Raw genomic sequence first — 13,353 nt, forward strand, 5'->3', positions numbered from 1 at the left:
TTTTTTTTGTGGTACGCGGGCCTCTCACTGTTGTGGCCTCTCCCGTTGCGGAGCACAGGCTCTGGACACGCAGGCCAGGTGGCCATGGCTCACGGGGCCCAGCTGCTCTGCGGCATGTGGGATCTTCCCGGACCGGGGCACGAACCCGTGTCCCCTGCATTGGCAGGTGGACACTCAACCACTGCGCCACCAGGGAAGCCTGGCAGGTGGATTCTTAACCACTGTGCCACCAGGGAAGTCCAAATTGGCATAACTTTTAACAACAGCATTGCCTTCTGTTGGGTAGAACAGTGGTTCTCAGATTGAGATAACTGAAATGGATAGATCTATAGTGTTGTATAATTGTCCCACTAAGAACCAAAGGGACTGGATAAATTCCCAGTGTGGATGATTAACCTTTCTTTGTTAACTATTAAGCACTTAGAGGAGAATTATTGAAAGTTTTGCCCTCTGTAATTGGCACTTTGGGCCCTGAATTATCTTTTGCCTTTGCAAAAAATCACATAGTGGCATTCAAATTATATTAATCATATTTCCTTTGGAGGTTTTATAACAATCTTCAAAACCTCCAAAATGGTGTCTGTTTGCTTGAGCATGCCTTCCTTAGTATTCGAAATATAGTCATGCAGTGTGAGAATGTTTCTCCTATTTAAATAAAGCATTCCAGTGATATTTTTAAAAGCATATATTAAAAGAATAATAAAGATTTTTTAACAGTAGAAATTCATTAGAAATGAAAAAAACATATTGCAGTGTTACTCTGCATGTACAACGTAGCTCTCAGGTTCCTGTCATTAAGAACAAAAGAAATATATTTTGGGTTATCTAGTTATTAATGGAAAAAAAGGACACATATATAAAATTATCTGGAGAAAGAATTCTGTTTTTTTCCTGGCACTAAATTATGTTTTGTGGAAAAAACACTGTAAAACTTAGTTGACATTTGCAATTATAATTTTACAAAAGATAAAGAATGTTGTTCAAATGATTTTTTTTCCTGTTATAGTAAATATTATAACTTTACATTCTAACTCAGTTAAAGCACTGAGTACTAGAAGAAAGAATGTTGATTTCCGATTACTTAATTTAATGTAGGAGTAAGACTTCCAGATCCTAAAGAATAGACAGTTAACATATTACAGTATCATTGTCTCCACTGAATTTTTAGCAGTGTTAAAACAACTCAGAGCTAATTTCTTCAACTACCCGGTAGGTCTACAATAATGTTGTTGAAGACAGATTAGCAGTAATGCTTTAAGGGTGGGATCTAGATGAATAAAATGTTTTAAACATATGGAGTTCCCCAGCTTAGGAAAATCTTAGTATATTTTGGAGAGGTTTTCATGTAAAAGTCAAATTAAGTGAAATAACTTCTTATGTAGAACTCATTTTCCTCTCTAATGACTATGGCAGAACCACAGTTAAGATAAGTTTATATTTAAGCTGCAGTTATCAATGACTTTCTCTCATCTGAGGCTTAACTGCTAAGCCTCAAACCTTCTATTGAGATCATTTGTGATATAACAAGAAGTGCAGATCAAAACTTTTTTTAAAAAGTTAAAAAATTAAAATATTTTTGCCTCTAAGATTGGCAAAGATTGAAAAGATTGATACTGGCAAGGATTTTATGAAATGGGCACTCTCATAAACAGTTGATAGAAGCATAAATCACTGAAACTTTTTTGGAGGGCAATTTGACATTTATCAAAATGTAAAAGTCGGGGCTTCCCTGGTGGCGCAGTGGTTGAGAGTCCGCCTGCCGATGCGGGGAATGCGGGTTCGTGCCCCGGTCCGGGAGGATCCCACATGCCGCGGAGCGGCTGGGGGCCTGTGAGCCGTGGCCGCTGGGCCTGCGCGTCTGGAGCCTGTGCTCCGCAGCGGGAGAGGCCACAGCAGTGAGAGGCCCGCATACCGGAAAAAAAAAAAAAAATGTAAAAGTCATCTAGCAGTTCCACATCTAGGAATTTGTCCTACAGAGATATTCCCATAAGTATGCAAAGATATACAGAAATTTCTGTTACAATATTGTTTGTACTAGAGAAAAATTAGAAACAACCTTATTTAACCAGTGCTTTATTGACTGACCTTCGTGGTCATTTTGAAATTAAAGGTATTTTATTTTAAAAAGAAAAGCAGTAGTTTAAAAAACAATGAGGAATGGAAATGTAAAGTGTTACAGTTGCTTTGGAAAACAGGCTGGCAGTTCCTCACAAAGTCAAACATAGTATTATGATATGATGCAGAAATTCCACTTCTAGGTATATACCCCCAAAAATTGAAAGAAGGGACTCAAACAGATTACTTGTACACCCATGTTCATAACAGCATTATTCACAGTAGTCAACAGGTGGAGGCAACCCACGTATCCATTAATAGATGAATGGTTAAACAAAATGTGGTATAAACAAATTATGGACTATATTCAGCCTTAAAAAGGAATGAAATTCTGATACATGCTATATGACATGGGTGAACTTTGAGGACATTATACTAAGTGAAATAAGCCAGGTACAAAAGGACAAATATGGTATGATTCTACTTACAGGGGGTACCTAGAATAGGCAAATTCATACAGACAAAAAGTGTATTAGAGGTTACCAGGGGCTGGGAGGAGAGGGAAATGGCACATTATTATTTAATGGGTACAGAGTTTCAGTTTGGGATGAAGAAAAAGTTTTGGAAATAGATAGTGGTGATGGTTGTGTGACCTTGTGAGTGTACTTAACACCACTGAATTGTACACTTAAAAATGGTTAAAGTGGTTAATTTTATGTGTATTTTACCATATTTTAAAAAATGGTTAAAGTGGTTAATTTTATGTTGTGTATTGTTTAACCACAGTAATTTTTTAAAAATGAGGCAGTGCTATGTGTATTGACTAGGAAAGATGTCAGAAGTATTTTCAGGGGGAGAAAGTGTATGTGTATATTATGGTGAAAGATTGAAGGGTGGATTCTTTTTTTTTTTAATTCTCTCTGTATGTTTGTTTATACACGGGGGAAACTGTTGAGAGGATACATATCTATTTGTTAATACTGTTTACCTGTGAGGAGTGGGACTAGGAAAGGAACTTCATACACTTTTATACTGTTCGAAAATTTTAAAATTTTGTTTAATTTTATTTTTGGCTGCGTTGGGTCTTAGTTGCGGCACGTGGAGTCTCTCGTTGCAGCGCGGGGCCTCTTCGTTGTGGCGTGTGGGTTTCTCTCTAGTTGTGGTGCATGGGCACCAGAGCATGCAGGCTCAATAGTTGTTGCGCACGGGCTTTCTAGTTGTGGTGTGTGGGCTCCAGAGAGCGTGGGTTCTGTATTTGAGGCACGCGGGCTTCTCTGTAGTTGTGGTGCGCAGGCTCAGTAGTTGGAGTGTGCTGGCTTAGTTGCCCCACGGCATGTGGGATCTTAGTTTTCCGACCAGGGGTTGAACCTGTGTCCCCAGCATTGGAAGGTGGATTCTTAACCACTGTGGCACCCTGTTTGAAATTTTTATAATAAGTATTTCTTTAAAAAATAGCTTTATTGATTCACCCATTTGAAGTGTACAAGTCAGTCATTTTTAGTATATGCAGAGACTTGTGCATCCATCACCACAATTAATTTTAGAACATTTTCATTATACTCCTTAGCCATAACCACTTAATCCATAATCCTCTCCCTGCCCCAGCCCTGGGCAACCACTAAGCTGCTTTCTGTCATTATGGATTTGCCTCTTCTGGATATTTTTTATATACTACACGGACTTTTAGTGTCTGGCTTCTCACTTGGCATGTTTTCAAGGTATGGCTGAACAACATTCTTTTGTATGGATATGCCACCTTGTATCTATCTTATCTGTTGATAGATATTTGGGTTATTTCTACTTTTTTGGCTATTATGAATAATGCTGTTCTGAAATTCATGTCTTTTGAGGCACAAACGTTTTATTTTGATGATGTCCTGTTTATTTTTGTTGTTGCTGCTTGTACTTTTGAGGTCATAGCTAAACCGTATGCCAATTTTTTTTCTAAAAGTTTTGTAATGTTAGCTTATATATTTAGGTCTTTAATCCCTTCTGAGTTAATTTTTTTATTATGGTGTGAGGTAGGGGTCCATCTTCTTTGTTTTGCATATGGTTATCCAGTGTCCCTGAACCATTTGTTGAATATAACAAGCATTTCTTGCTTCCATAATTTTAAAACTATAAAAGTAAAAGATTGGAATGATAATTTGCTAAAATGGCAAAAGTAAATGTGTTCTTGATAACAGGAGACTTCAGTCTGAAGAGTTAGTAAGCAAGGAAAAGATTAAAGATAGAAAGGGAGGCAATAACTGCTGGAGTAAGGCCTATGGAAAAGGTAGATTCAAAAGCATAGATAGATGCTCTAGCCTCTGAAAGGCTGAAGGACAATGCTTCTACCAAAGGACAATGCTTCTTCTCTTCTCTTACAAGAGAAAAATGTAAGAATAGATGCTTAAGTATTGGTGGTAGCAGAGAAGAAAGTTGAAGATGTCAGAAGACCAGGTTCTCTTGGGTGATAGGTTCCAGGATGAAATAGGAACAGTTATTTTATCAAGATGTATTTAGTTTGAAACTTTATTAGAACACTTGCCAATCTTGTGTTGCAGTTATCTATAAAAATCAAGTCAGTAGTTGGTTGCTTATAAAATTCAAAAATCTATGAAATTGTTGCCAGGCAAAAAAGGTACATTGACATACGAGATTAGTTCTACCAGGAACTTGGTCAGAATTGGAAGAAATAAGTTCTTAGTGTGTTTATCAGCTACATCCTTTATAACAATAAAATTCTTGGATCCTTCCTATTTCTGTGACATAGAGGAATTCTACCTGGCCAATCCCTATAAATTTGCATGAGATCATCAGACAGATACTTATGGTAAAGTAAAATAAATCTTGGATTAGTTCTAAGACATCTTCAGGATTCATTCATTCAGCAAATATTTATTGAGCATCTACTGTGTGCCAGGCACTATGGATATAGTGGTGAGCAAAACCAGGCAGAATTTATACGTGTTTGGAACTAGTAGTTGAATGAAGATGTCTTACCTTAATCAAATAACAAATTAATGTACAATTGTTATAAATGCCACAAAGGAAGGATATGTAGTACTATAAAAACATATTGGAGTGGCTGCCTTCTCCACTTCCAGGTGCATGGAGGTAGCGTCTCCCTGATGTGCTTCAGGTTGCAGGTAGTTGCCAACCCTGAGATTAACGGAGGGCTGTGAGACGCCCACGATCGTTCTGCAGGCACAGGTGCCACTACTCTCCCACCTCCCAATATAGGGTGATTCTCATAGTAGCATCCAGTAGCTGCCCACCAAAGTCACCGTGATCCATTAGATATTAAAGGTACCACTTGATTAGTTTTGTGAAGAACAATTTCTTTACATCAAAGAAAACATTGAGTATCTTAACAAAGAGACAAAGATACTTCTTTCCTCTTGGAAAGAAGAGGAGTGCCAGCAGGACCTCAAAATTTTTAATATTTATTTATTTATTTTGGCTGTGCTGGGTCTTAGTTGCAGCATGTGGGATCTTTAGTTTGCAGCATGTGGGATCTTTAGTTGCGGCATGCGCGCTTCTTAGTTGCAGTATGCAGACTCTTAGTTGCTTCATGTGGACTTCTTAGTTGTGGCATGCAAACTCTTAGTTGCAGCATGCATGCGGGATCTAGTTCCCCAACCAGGGATCGAACCTGGGCCCCCGGCATTGGGAGTGTGGAGTCTTACCCACTGGACCATCAGGGAAGTCCCAGGACCTCAGTCTTTTGGGGAAACAGGCTGAAGAGGATTCCCATGGGGTTGGGGTATTCTGATCCCTACAGCATCTGGGAAATGGAGTGGATGACGCAAAATAGATGGTCCGTGCTGTGGTAGATAATGTGTGCTGGCAAATGTCTCTGGACCAAAAGACCTTGGTACTGAAATAACTTCAGGGCTACGTGGCGTGGCGGGCAGCATTCACAGCTGGGTGCATGAAAGTAGCATTCTTTGAAGATGTAGCTCCAGCAGTTAGGAAATGGAGAAGCTTGAATGAACGTGTATATCTATTTTGGGCAGTGTACAGAGGAAGATATTGGTGAGTTGTCAGTGTTACTTTGATACCAATATTGGGCAAAGTGGAGAATGAGTTGCTGAATGATTACAAACAGTATTGAGTGCTTGGTCAGCAATGTCCTGTTTATGATAAGATTACACCTCGAGGCTAGTGCTACTGAGGAAGTGGATATGTATGTAGCTGTGGTGATAAGACATGACAGTGTGGGATTAACACATGATGAAAAGACTAGAGCTTCATCAAATCCTTCAGCAAATTGTACTTGCCCTTCTCAGCCTAGAAAAGGATTTCTAAGGAAGACAAACTGTTCCTCGTAGTTTCCCTGTTGTCTAGCTTTATTTTAATGGTAAAAGTGACTTACTTTAAAAAATGTATATGTATACACACAAATATGTATGCAAATATGTGTGTGCTCAAATTACCTTTCACAGGTACATGAGTGGAAAAACTCAGTTCGGTGAAATGAAAACTTACTCTATTATATGTAAAAATTGTTTGAAACCACAACACTAACCCTTATTGAAGGCAAAGTGTAGATATTAGAAGAAATGACTAAAATACAGATCAAATGTGTCAGGTATCAGGTCATGCACCAAAATGGAAAGCTAGTTTTGAGAAGTTATTCAGAAGCCTTGCTGTTTTAAAAGCTGGAAGTGTTTCAAAGGCTTATTCCTAATAATAATTAATTGCCCCCGTTTAATTGTGAGGGAATAAAATTTAGATCACAAGAGCTGCATTTCACAATATTTGCCTAACTATATACAAAAGACAAAGATATTTGCTTGTTCTCCAAAAGAGGGCAACATTAGAAAGAAAACTCACTTCAGTTTTGAACAATTGAATGTATATTACTTAAGAAGAAGATCTTTAAATCAGTGCACCTTTTCTGTGGTACAGCAAACAATTGCTTTACCAGTGAAAAGGTGCATTGATTTAACAGCCAAAAAAGAGATATAGTTCTTAGTATTTCATGAAACAGCCCTAATCCTGTCAGTTGTTTTCATTATAGATTTTGTAGTTGCCTTTCTGACCACTTCTTAGCAGTCTGAGAAAATATACTGTTATTTACTATCAAAAAAAAAACAATTTTACGGAAATCAGTCCATCAGATCAAGAGGAATCCTAATGCATTTTCCTCTGAAAGGGATGTGAGAAATGTAAATTTTGTAACAGTATTATTTATCTTCCTTTACTTATAATAGCATGTCATGTCAATTTCATGTGATTAGTTAAAAACTTTTCCCTCTTACTGTTCCAAAAACAAAACAAAACAAAAACCTGGTCTGGCACAGGGAGGAGTCAAGGAAGGCTTCTCTGAAGAAGAGACAACTAAAATGATAATCCAAAGCCTTAAATTTGCAAAGTTAAGCAGAAGAATACTCTGGGTAGAGATGAGCATGTGCACTAGCCTTAGGACAAGAAGAAACATTGTTGAATAAGTGCTGCTGGGGCACTGGGAGAAAGACAAAATACAGTGTGAGAGGCTGTCAGGGAGACCAGGATGGAACATCCAGAGAGACTAAAGGAATACCTGGAGAATGAATGAGTCAGGAGGAGAGTTTCAAGAAGGATGAACATTCTGAAATGTTACTAAAAGAGCAAATACTATGAGAATGGGAAAATCTTGTTAGATTTAGGAGCATAGTAGGGTTATGGGTGAGATATTAGCAAGAGCAGTTTTGATGGAGTGATGGGGACTAAAGCTAAATTGGAATGGATTGAGAAGTGAGGAGTCAGTGAAAAGGTTGACTTGAAGATGGAGGAGAAAGAAATTGGTGGCTGGAGAGAGAAAGAATTGAGGGAAAGAATTTAAAATTTTTGCTTATTTATTTAATGGGAAAGTCTTAAGCCCTGTTAAAAGCTGTGGGAGGAATTATTGAGAAGAGATGTTGATTATATGAGAGAGAGAAGGGCTCATCAATGATTTATGGTTCCTAAAATGGCAGGAGATAATAGAATCTAAGGCAGAGGATTGGCCTTAGATAATGGAGAGAAATCTCCTCTTGGAACTGGAATGAACTAGAATGAACTATGTATAAGGAAAAGATTGTATGGTTTCTATTTTATCTGTGACATAGGAGATATGTAATCCACTGAGTGAAGGAGTCTGAGGTGGGTTGGGGTTCAGAATAGAGGCGAGAGTAAGGCCCATTTGGAGTTAGTGTTCATGATTGTTTTGTTTTGTTGTTTTTGGCTGTGTTGGGTCTCGTTGCCGCTCGTGGGCTTTCTCTAGTTGCTTTGAGCCGGGGCTGCTCTTCATTGTGGTGTGCGGGCTTCTCATTGCAGTGGCTTCTCTTGGTGTGGAGCACGGGCTTCAGTAATTGGAGCCCGCAGGTTCAGTAGTTGTGGTTCGCGGGCTATAGAGCGCAGGCTCAGTAGCTGTGGTGCACAGGGCTTAGTTGCTCCGCGGCATGTGGGATCTTCCTGGACCAGGGCTTGAACCCGTGTCCCCTGCATTGGCAGGCGGATTCTTTTTTTTTTTTTTTTTTTAATTTTATTTTATTTATTTACTTTTGGCTGCATTGGGTCTTTTTTGCTGTGTGTGGGCTTTCTTTAGTTTCAGCGAGCAGGGGCTACTCTTCATTGTGGTGCTTTGGCTTCTCATTGTGGTGGCTTCTCTTGTTGCGGAGCTCAGGCTCTAGGCGCGCGGGCTTCAGTAGTTGTGGCACACTGGCTCAGTAGTTGTGGCTCACAGGCTGTAGAGCACAGGCTCAGTAGCTGCGGCGCATGGGCTTAGTTGTTCCACAGCATGTGGGATCTTCCCGGACCAGGGCTTGAACCCATGACCCCTGCATTGGCAGGCAGATTCCTAACCACTGCGCCACCAGGGAAGCCCGGCAGGCGGATTCTTAACCACTGTGCCACCAAGGAGGTCCCAGTGTTCATGAATTTTTAGTGGAACATATCTGCCCTATCTCATGACTTTTTCCAATACGATTTGGTGTTATAGGTATAAGCTTGGAGAAAAGAAATTCATCAGGCTTGTGTTTTTTTGCCAGACAGGTGAGTTTAGGCTTTTAGTCAAGGATGCTGTTGAGGGAATTCTCCGGCGGTCCAGTGGTTAGGACTCCACGCTTCCACTGCAGGGGGCACGGGTTCGATCCCTGGTTGGGGAACGAAGATCCTGCAAGCTGCATGACGTGGCTCCCCCTCCCCCCGCAAAAAAAGAATACTGTTGAAATGATGGACCAAAGCTTGATGAGAGAAGTGAAGAAAGAAAAAGTCTAATAGACTGGGAAAAAGCATATGTAAAGGAGAGAGCTGAATTTTGCTGTGCCATGTTATTGAGCTATAGTTCCCATACCATAAAATTACCCTTTAAAGTATACAGTTCAGTGGTTTTTAGTCTTTTTTAGCTTTGCAGTCATCACCATTATCTAATTCCAGAACATTTTCACCACCCCAAAAGAAAATCCTGTACCCATTAAGAGTCATTCCTTAATACTGCCTTCTCGTGGCAACCACTAATCTACTTTCTGTATTGATTTGCCTGTTCTGGACATTTCATATTAATGGAATCATAATGTGTGACCTTTTGTATCTGACTTATCTTTCTTAACATAATGGTTTCAAGGTTCATCCGTGTGGTGGCATGTATCATTACTTCCTTTTCATGACACAATAATCTGTCTTATGGATATATCACATTTTTTGTATCTATCAGTTGATGGACATTTGTATTATTTCCACTTTTTGGCCATTATTAATAATGCTACTATGAATACTTACGTACAAGTTTTGGTATGACCACACATTTTAATTTCTCTTCGGTATATACCTAGGAGTGGAATTGCTAGGTCATATGGTAACTCTGTGTTTAGCAATTTGAGGAACTGCCAAAGTGTTTTCCAAAGTGGCTGCACCATTTTACATTCCTACCGGCAATATATGAGGGTTCCAATTTCTTCACATCATCACCAACACCTTTTTGGTTATAGCTATCCTACTGGGTGTGTTGGGTACCTTTTAAAACTTTTTTTATTTAGGCAAGTAATACATGAATTTTTCTTATAAAACATTAGCATTATATAAATCAGGCTAAAACCCCTGACCTTCACCTTGGCCAGTTCCTATACCTTATCTAGAAGGAACAGTTGTTTTCATTTTGATGTATGTATTTTTCCAGAATTAAAAAAATTCTCAGTGTAGATAGTCCTATATAGTCTTCTTACATTAATCCATCTGTTTTCATAAAAACTCAGTAATAAATGATATTAGTTTTTTTCCCTTTCCAACCTCTAACTGTAGAATGTAACATCTTTTAAAAATTACAACATCATTAGTAAAAATCGTATCAAAGGGCTTCCCTGGTGGGGCAGTGGTTGAGAGTCCACCTGCTGATGCAGGGGACGTGGGTTCGTGTCCCGGTCCGGGAAGATCCCACATGCCACGGAGCGGCTGGGCCCATGAGCCACGGCCACTGAGCCTGCGAGTCCGGAGCCTGTGCTCCGCAACGGGAGAGGCCACAATGGTGAGAGGCCCGCGTACTGCAAAAAAAAAAAAAAAAAATCATATCAAAGAAGCAAATGAAGTAAATGCCTATAGATAAAGCCTTAATGGCCTGTATATTAGGGCTTTTTAAATGACAGCTATTGGTCTTCATGTATTGAAACTTTATCAGTAAAACTAATAATTTTTTTCTTGTTTTTAGTGCCTGGCTCTCTGGCTATGAAAACCCTGTGGTGTCTCGAATTAATATGAGAATACAAGATCTCACAGGACTAGATGTCTCCACAGCAGAGGAATTACAGGTAGGTAATCACACCTACACTTCTTCAAAAGATGCTTCAGATGAGATTTTTTCTGTCACTGTACAAGCAGTACTCAATTTGCATGATACTTTGAGACTGTAAAAGTGAATATATAAGCTGAAACCATGTACAGTGATCTTAATAATCAGTAGGAAAAATTGTTCTGTGACCTTTAAAATTTTTTGTCAAGACATTAAGAACTCTTACTGTTGAGTATAAATGTATAGGGAAATGAAAAATATGTAACACTAGTATTTATTAAGTACACTGTGATTTTTTTTTTCATTCCTAGGCCTGTCAGGTGGCCATGGCAGTTTTTTTTTTTTAATAAATTATTTTTTTCTGTTTTCTAGTAAGAAATAATTCACATACCATAAAATTTACCCTGATTTTAATATTCACATGATTGTACAATCATCAACACTATTTTCATCACCTCCAAAGAAACCTCAGTTAAGTAGTCACTCTCCATTCCCCCTCCCTAGTGCCCCTGGCAACTGCTTCTCTACCTTCTCTATGTAAGTTTGCCTATTCTAAATATTTCATATAAATGGAGTAATACAATATGTGGCCTAGTGTATCTGGCTTATTTCATTTGACAATGTTTTTAAGGTATATCCATGTTGTAGAATGTATCAGCACTTTATTCTTTTTCATGGCTGAATAATATTAACATTCTCTTGTTTGGATATACCACGTTTTATTTATTTATCAGTTGGAGGGCTTTTGGATTGTTTCCACTCCTTGGCTATTATGACTAATGCTATTTGTCTACAAATTTTCGTACAAATGTCATTTAAATTTCTCTTGGGTATAAACCTACATATGTAATTGCTGGGTCATGTGGTAACTTTAATATTTGAGGAACTGCCAAACTTTTCCAGAATGGCTGCACTGTTTTACAATCCCATTGGCAATGTATGAGGGTTCCATTTTCTTCACATCCTTGCCAACACTTGTTCTTGTCCAGTTTTTTTATTAAGGTCATTCTGGTATGTTTGAAGTGCTATCTCATCATGGTTCTTATTTGCGTTTCCCTGATGGCTAATGATGTGGAGTATCTTTTCATGAGTTATTGGCCATTTTTTAAAAATTTTATTTATTTTTGGTTCTGTTCAGTCTTCGTTGCTACATGTAGGCTTTCTCTAGTTGCAGAGAGCAGGGGCTACTCTTCATTGTGGTGCATGGGCTTCTCGTTGCGGTGGCTTCTTTTGTTGAGGAGCATGGGCTCTAGGCGCGTGGGCTTCAGTAGTTGCAGCACGCAAGCTCAGTAGTTGTGGCTCGTGGGCTCTAGTGCGTGGGCTCAGCAGTTGTGGCTCACGGGCTCTAGAGCCAGGCTTAGTAGTTGTGGCGCACGGGCTTAGTTGCTACATGGCATGTGGGATCCTCCTGGACCAGGGATTGAACCCATGTCCCCTGCACTGGCAGGCAGACTCTCAACCACAGTGCCACCATGGAAGCCCCAGCCATTTTTATATCTTTGAAAAAATTTTTATTCAAATCCTTTGCCTATTTTTTATTGGGTTGTTTTTATTGTTGAGTTGTGTGATTTATGTGTTCTGAATACTTGACCCATATTAGGTGTATGGGTTGCAAATATTTTCTCCCGTTCTGTGGTGTGTCTTTCACTTTCTTGATGGTGTCCTTTGGCAAAATATTTTTAATTTCTATGAAGTCTGATAGGTCTTTTTTTGGTTACTTTGGCTTAAGGTGTTTAAGAAACCATTGCCTAATCCAAGGACATAAAGATTTACACCTGTGGTTTTTCCTACAATTTTTATGGTTTTCTTTCTTACATTCAGGTCTTTGATCCATTTTGAGTCAATTTTTATATATGGTGTAAGATAGAGGTCCAACTTCATTCTTTTCATGTGGTTAGCCAATCGTCCCAGCATCATTTGTTGAAAACTAGTCTTCTCTATTGAATTGTCTCAGTATTATAAAATATTAGAAATATTGAGGATTACAGTGTTTTATTTCTTTGTAAACACTTACCAAGAATAGTTTATGTTCCTTCATCTCATTTGTGAAACTTATGATACAGAGTGAGCATCTTTTCTCTTCCTTCGCAAATTGTCATACTTCTAAGTTTGGATCGGCTTTCAACATTTTATCCTTTGTGCTTTCAATGTTGTTAAATATCTCTGAGGGATCTTTTATTGTCGATTTTTTTCCAGTCACTTCCTCTAAGACATCTTCTTCATCCTTTTCATCATGATCACTTTCCTTATGTTAGTAAGTTTACCTTCACCACATTCCTCTGACTGCGTATCTAGAGTTTCTCAAACAGCAAAAGTTAGAAGCATTTTCCTTGTCAGCCTTTCCTTCTGTGTCTGCATTTAAGTCTGATTTCTTTTTTGGCGGGGGTGGGGGGGGGTGGGGGGTGGAGGAGGGGGGCTCAGCATGAGGGGTTTTTTTAGTATTGGAGTATAGTTGATTTACAATGTTGTGTTAGTTTCAGGTGGACAGCAAAGTGATTTAGTTATACATATATGTATATCTATTCTTTTTCAGATTCTTTCCCCATATAGGTTATCACAGAGTACCA

The 13,353-nt window shown here is 38.8% G+C and overlaps 1 protein-coding gene and 1 pseudogene across 6 annotated transcripts in view; both read left to right on the forward strand.

Moving 5' to 3' along the window:
- P4HA1 (prolyl 4-hydroxylase subunit alpha 1) overlaps positions 1–13,353 on the forward strand; it is a 93,018-nt gene that overhangs the window by 64,543 nt on the left and 15,122 nt on the right. For all 6 annotated transcript variants that reach the window (XM_067710592.1, XM_067710593.1, XM_067710597.1 and 3 more), the window contains one exon: positions 10,706–10,805. In XM_067710592.1, the coding sequence (XP_067566693.1) occupies positions 10,706–10,805 (100 nt within the window). The remainder of the gene's footprint in view (positions 1–10,705; positions 10,806–13,353) is intronic.
- On the forward strand, positions 4,426–10,523 carry LOC137209210 (enolase-phosphatase E1 pseudogene; annotated as a pseudogene).

The sequence above is a fragment of the Pseudorca crassidens genome, chromosome 16 (assembly GCF_039906515.1).
Source record: "Pseudorca crassidens isolate mPseCra1 chromosome 16, mPseCra1.hap1, whole genome shotgun sequence".
Lineage (NCBI taxonomy): Eukaryota > Metazoa > Chordata > Mammalia > Artiodactyla > Delphinidae > Pseudorca > Pseudorca crassidens.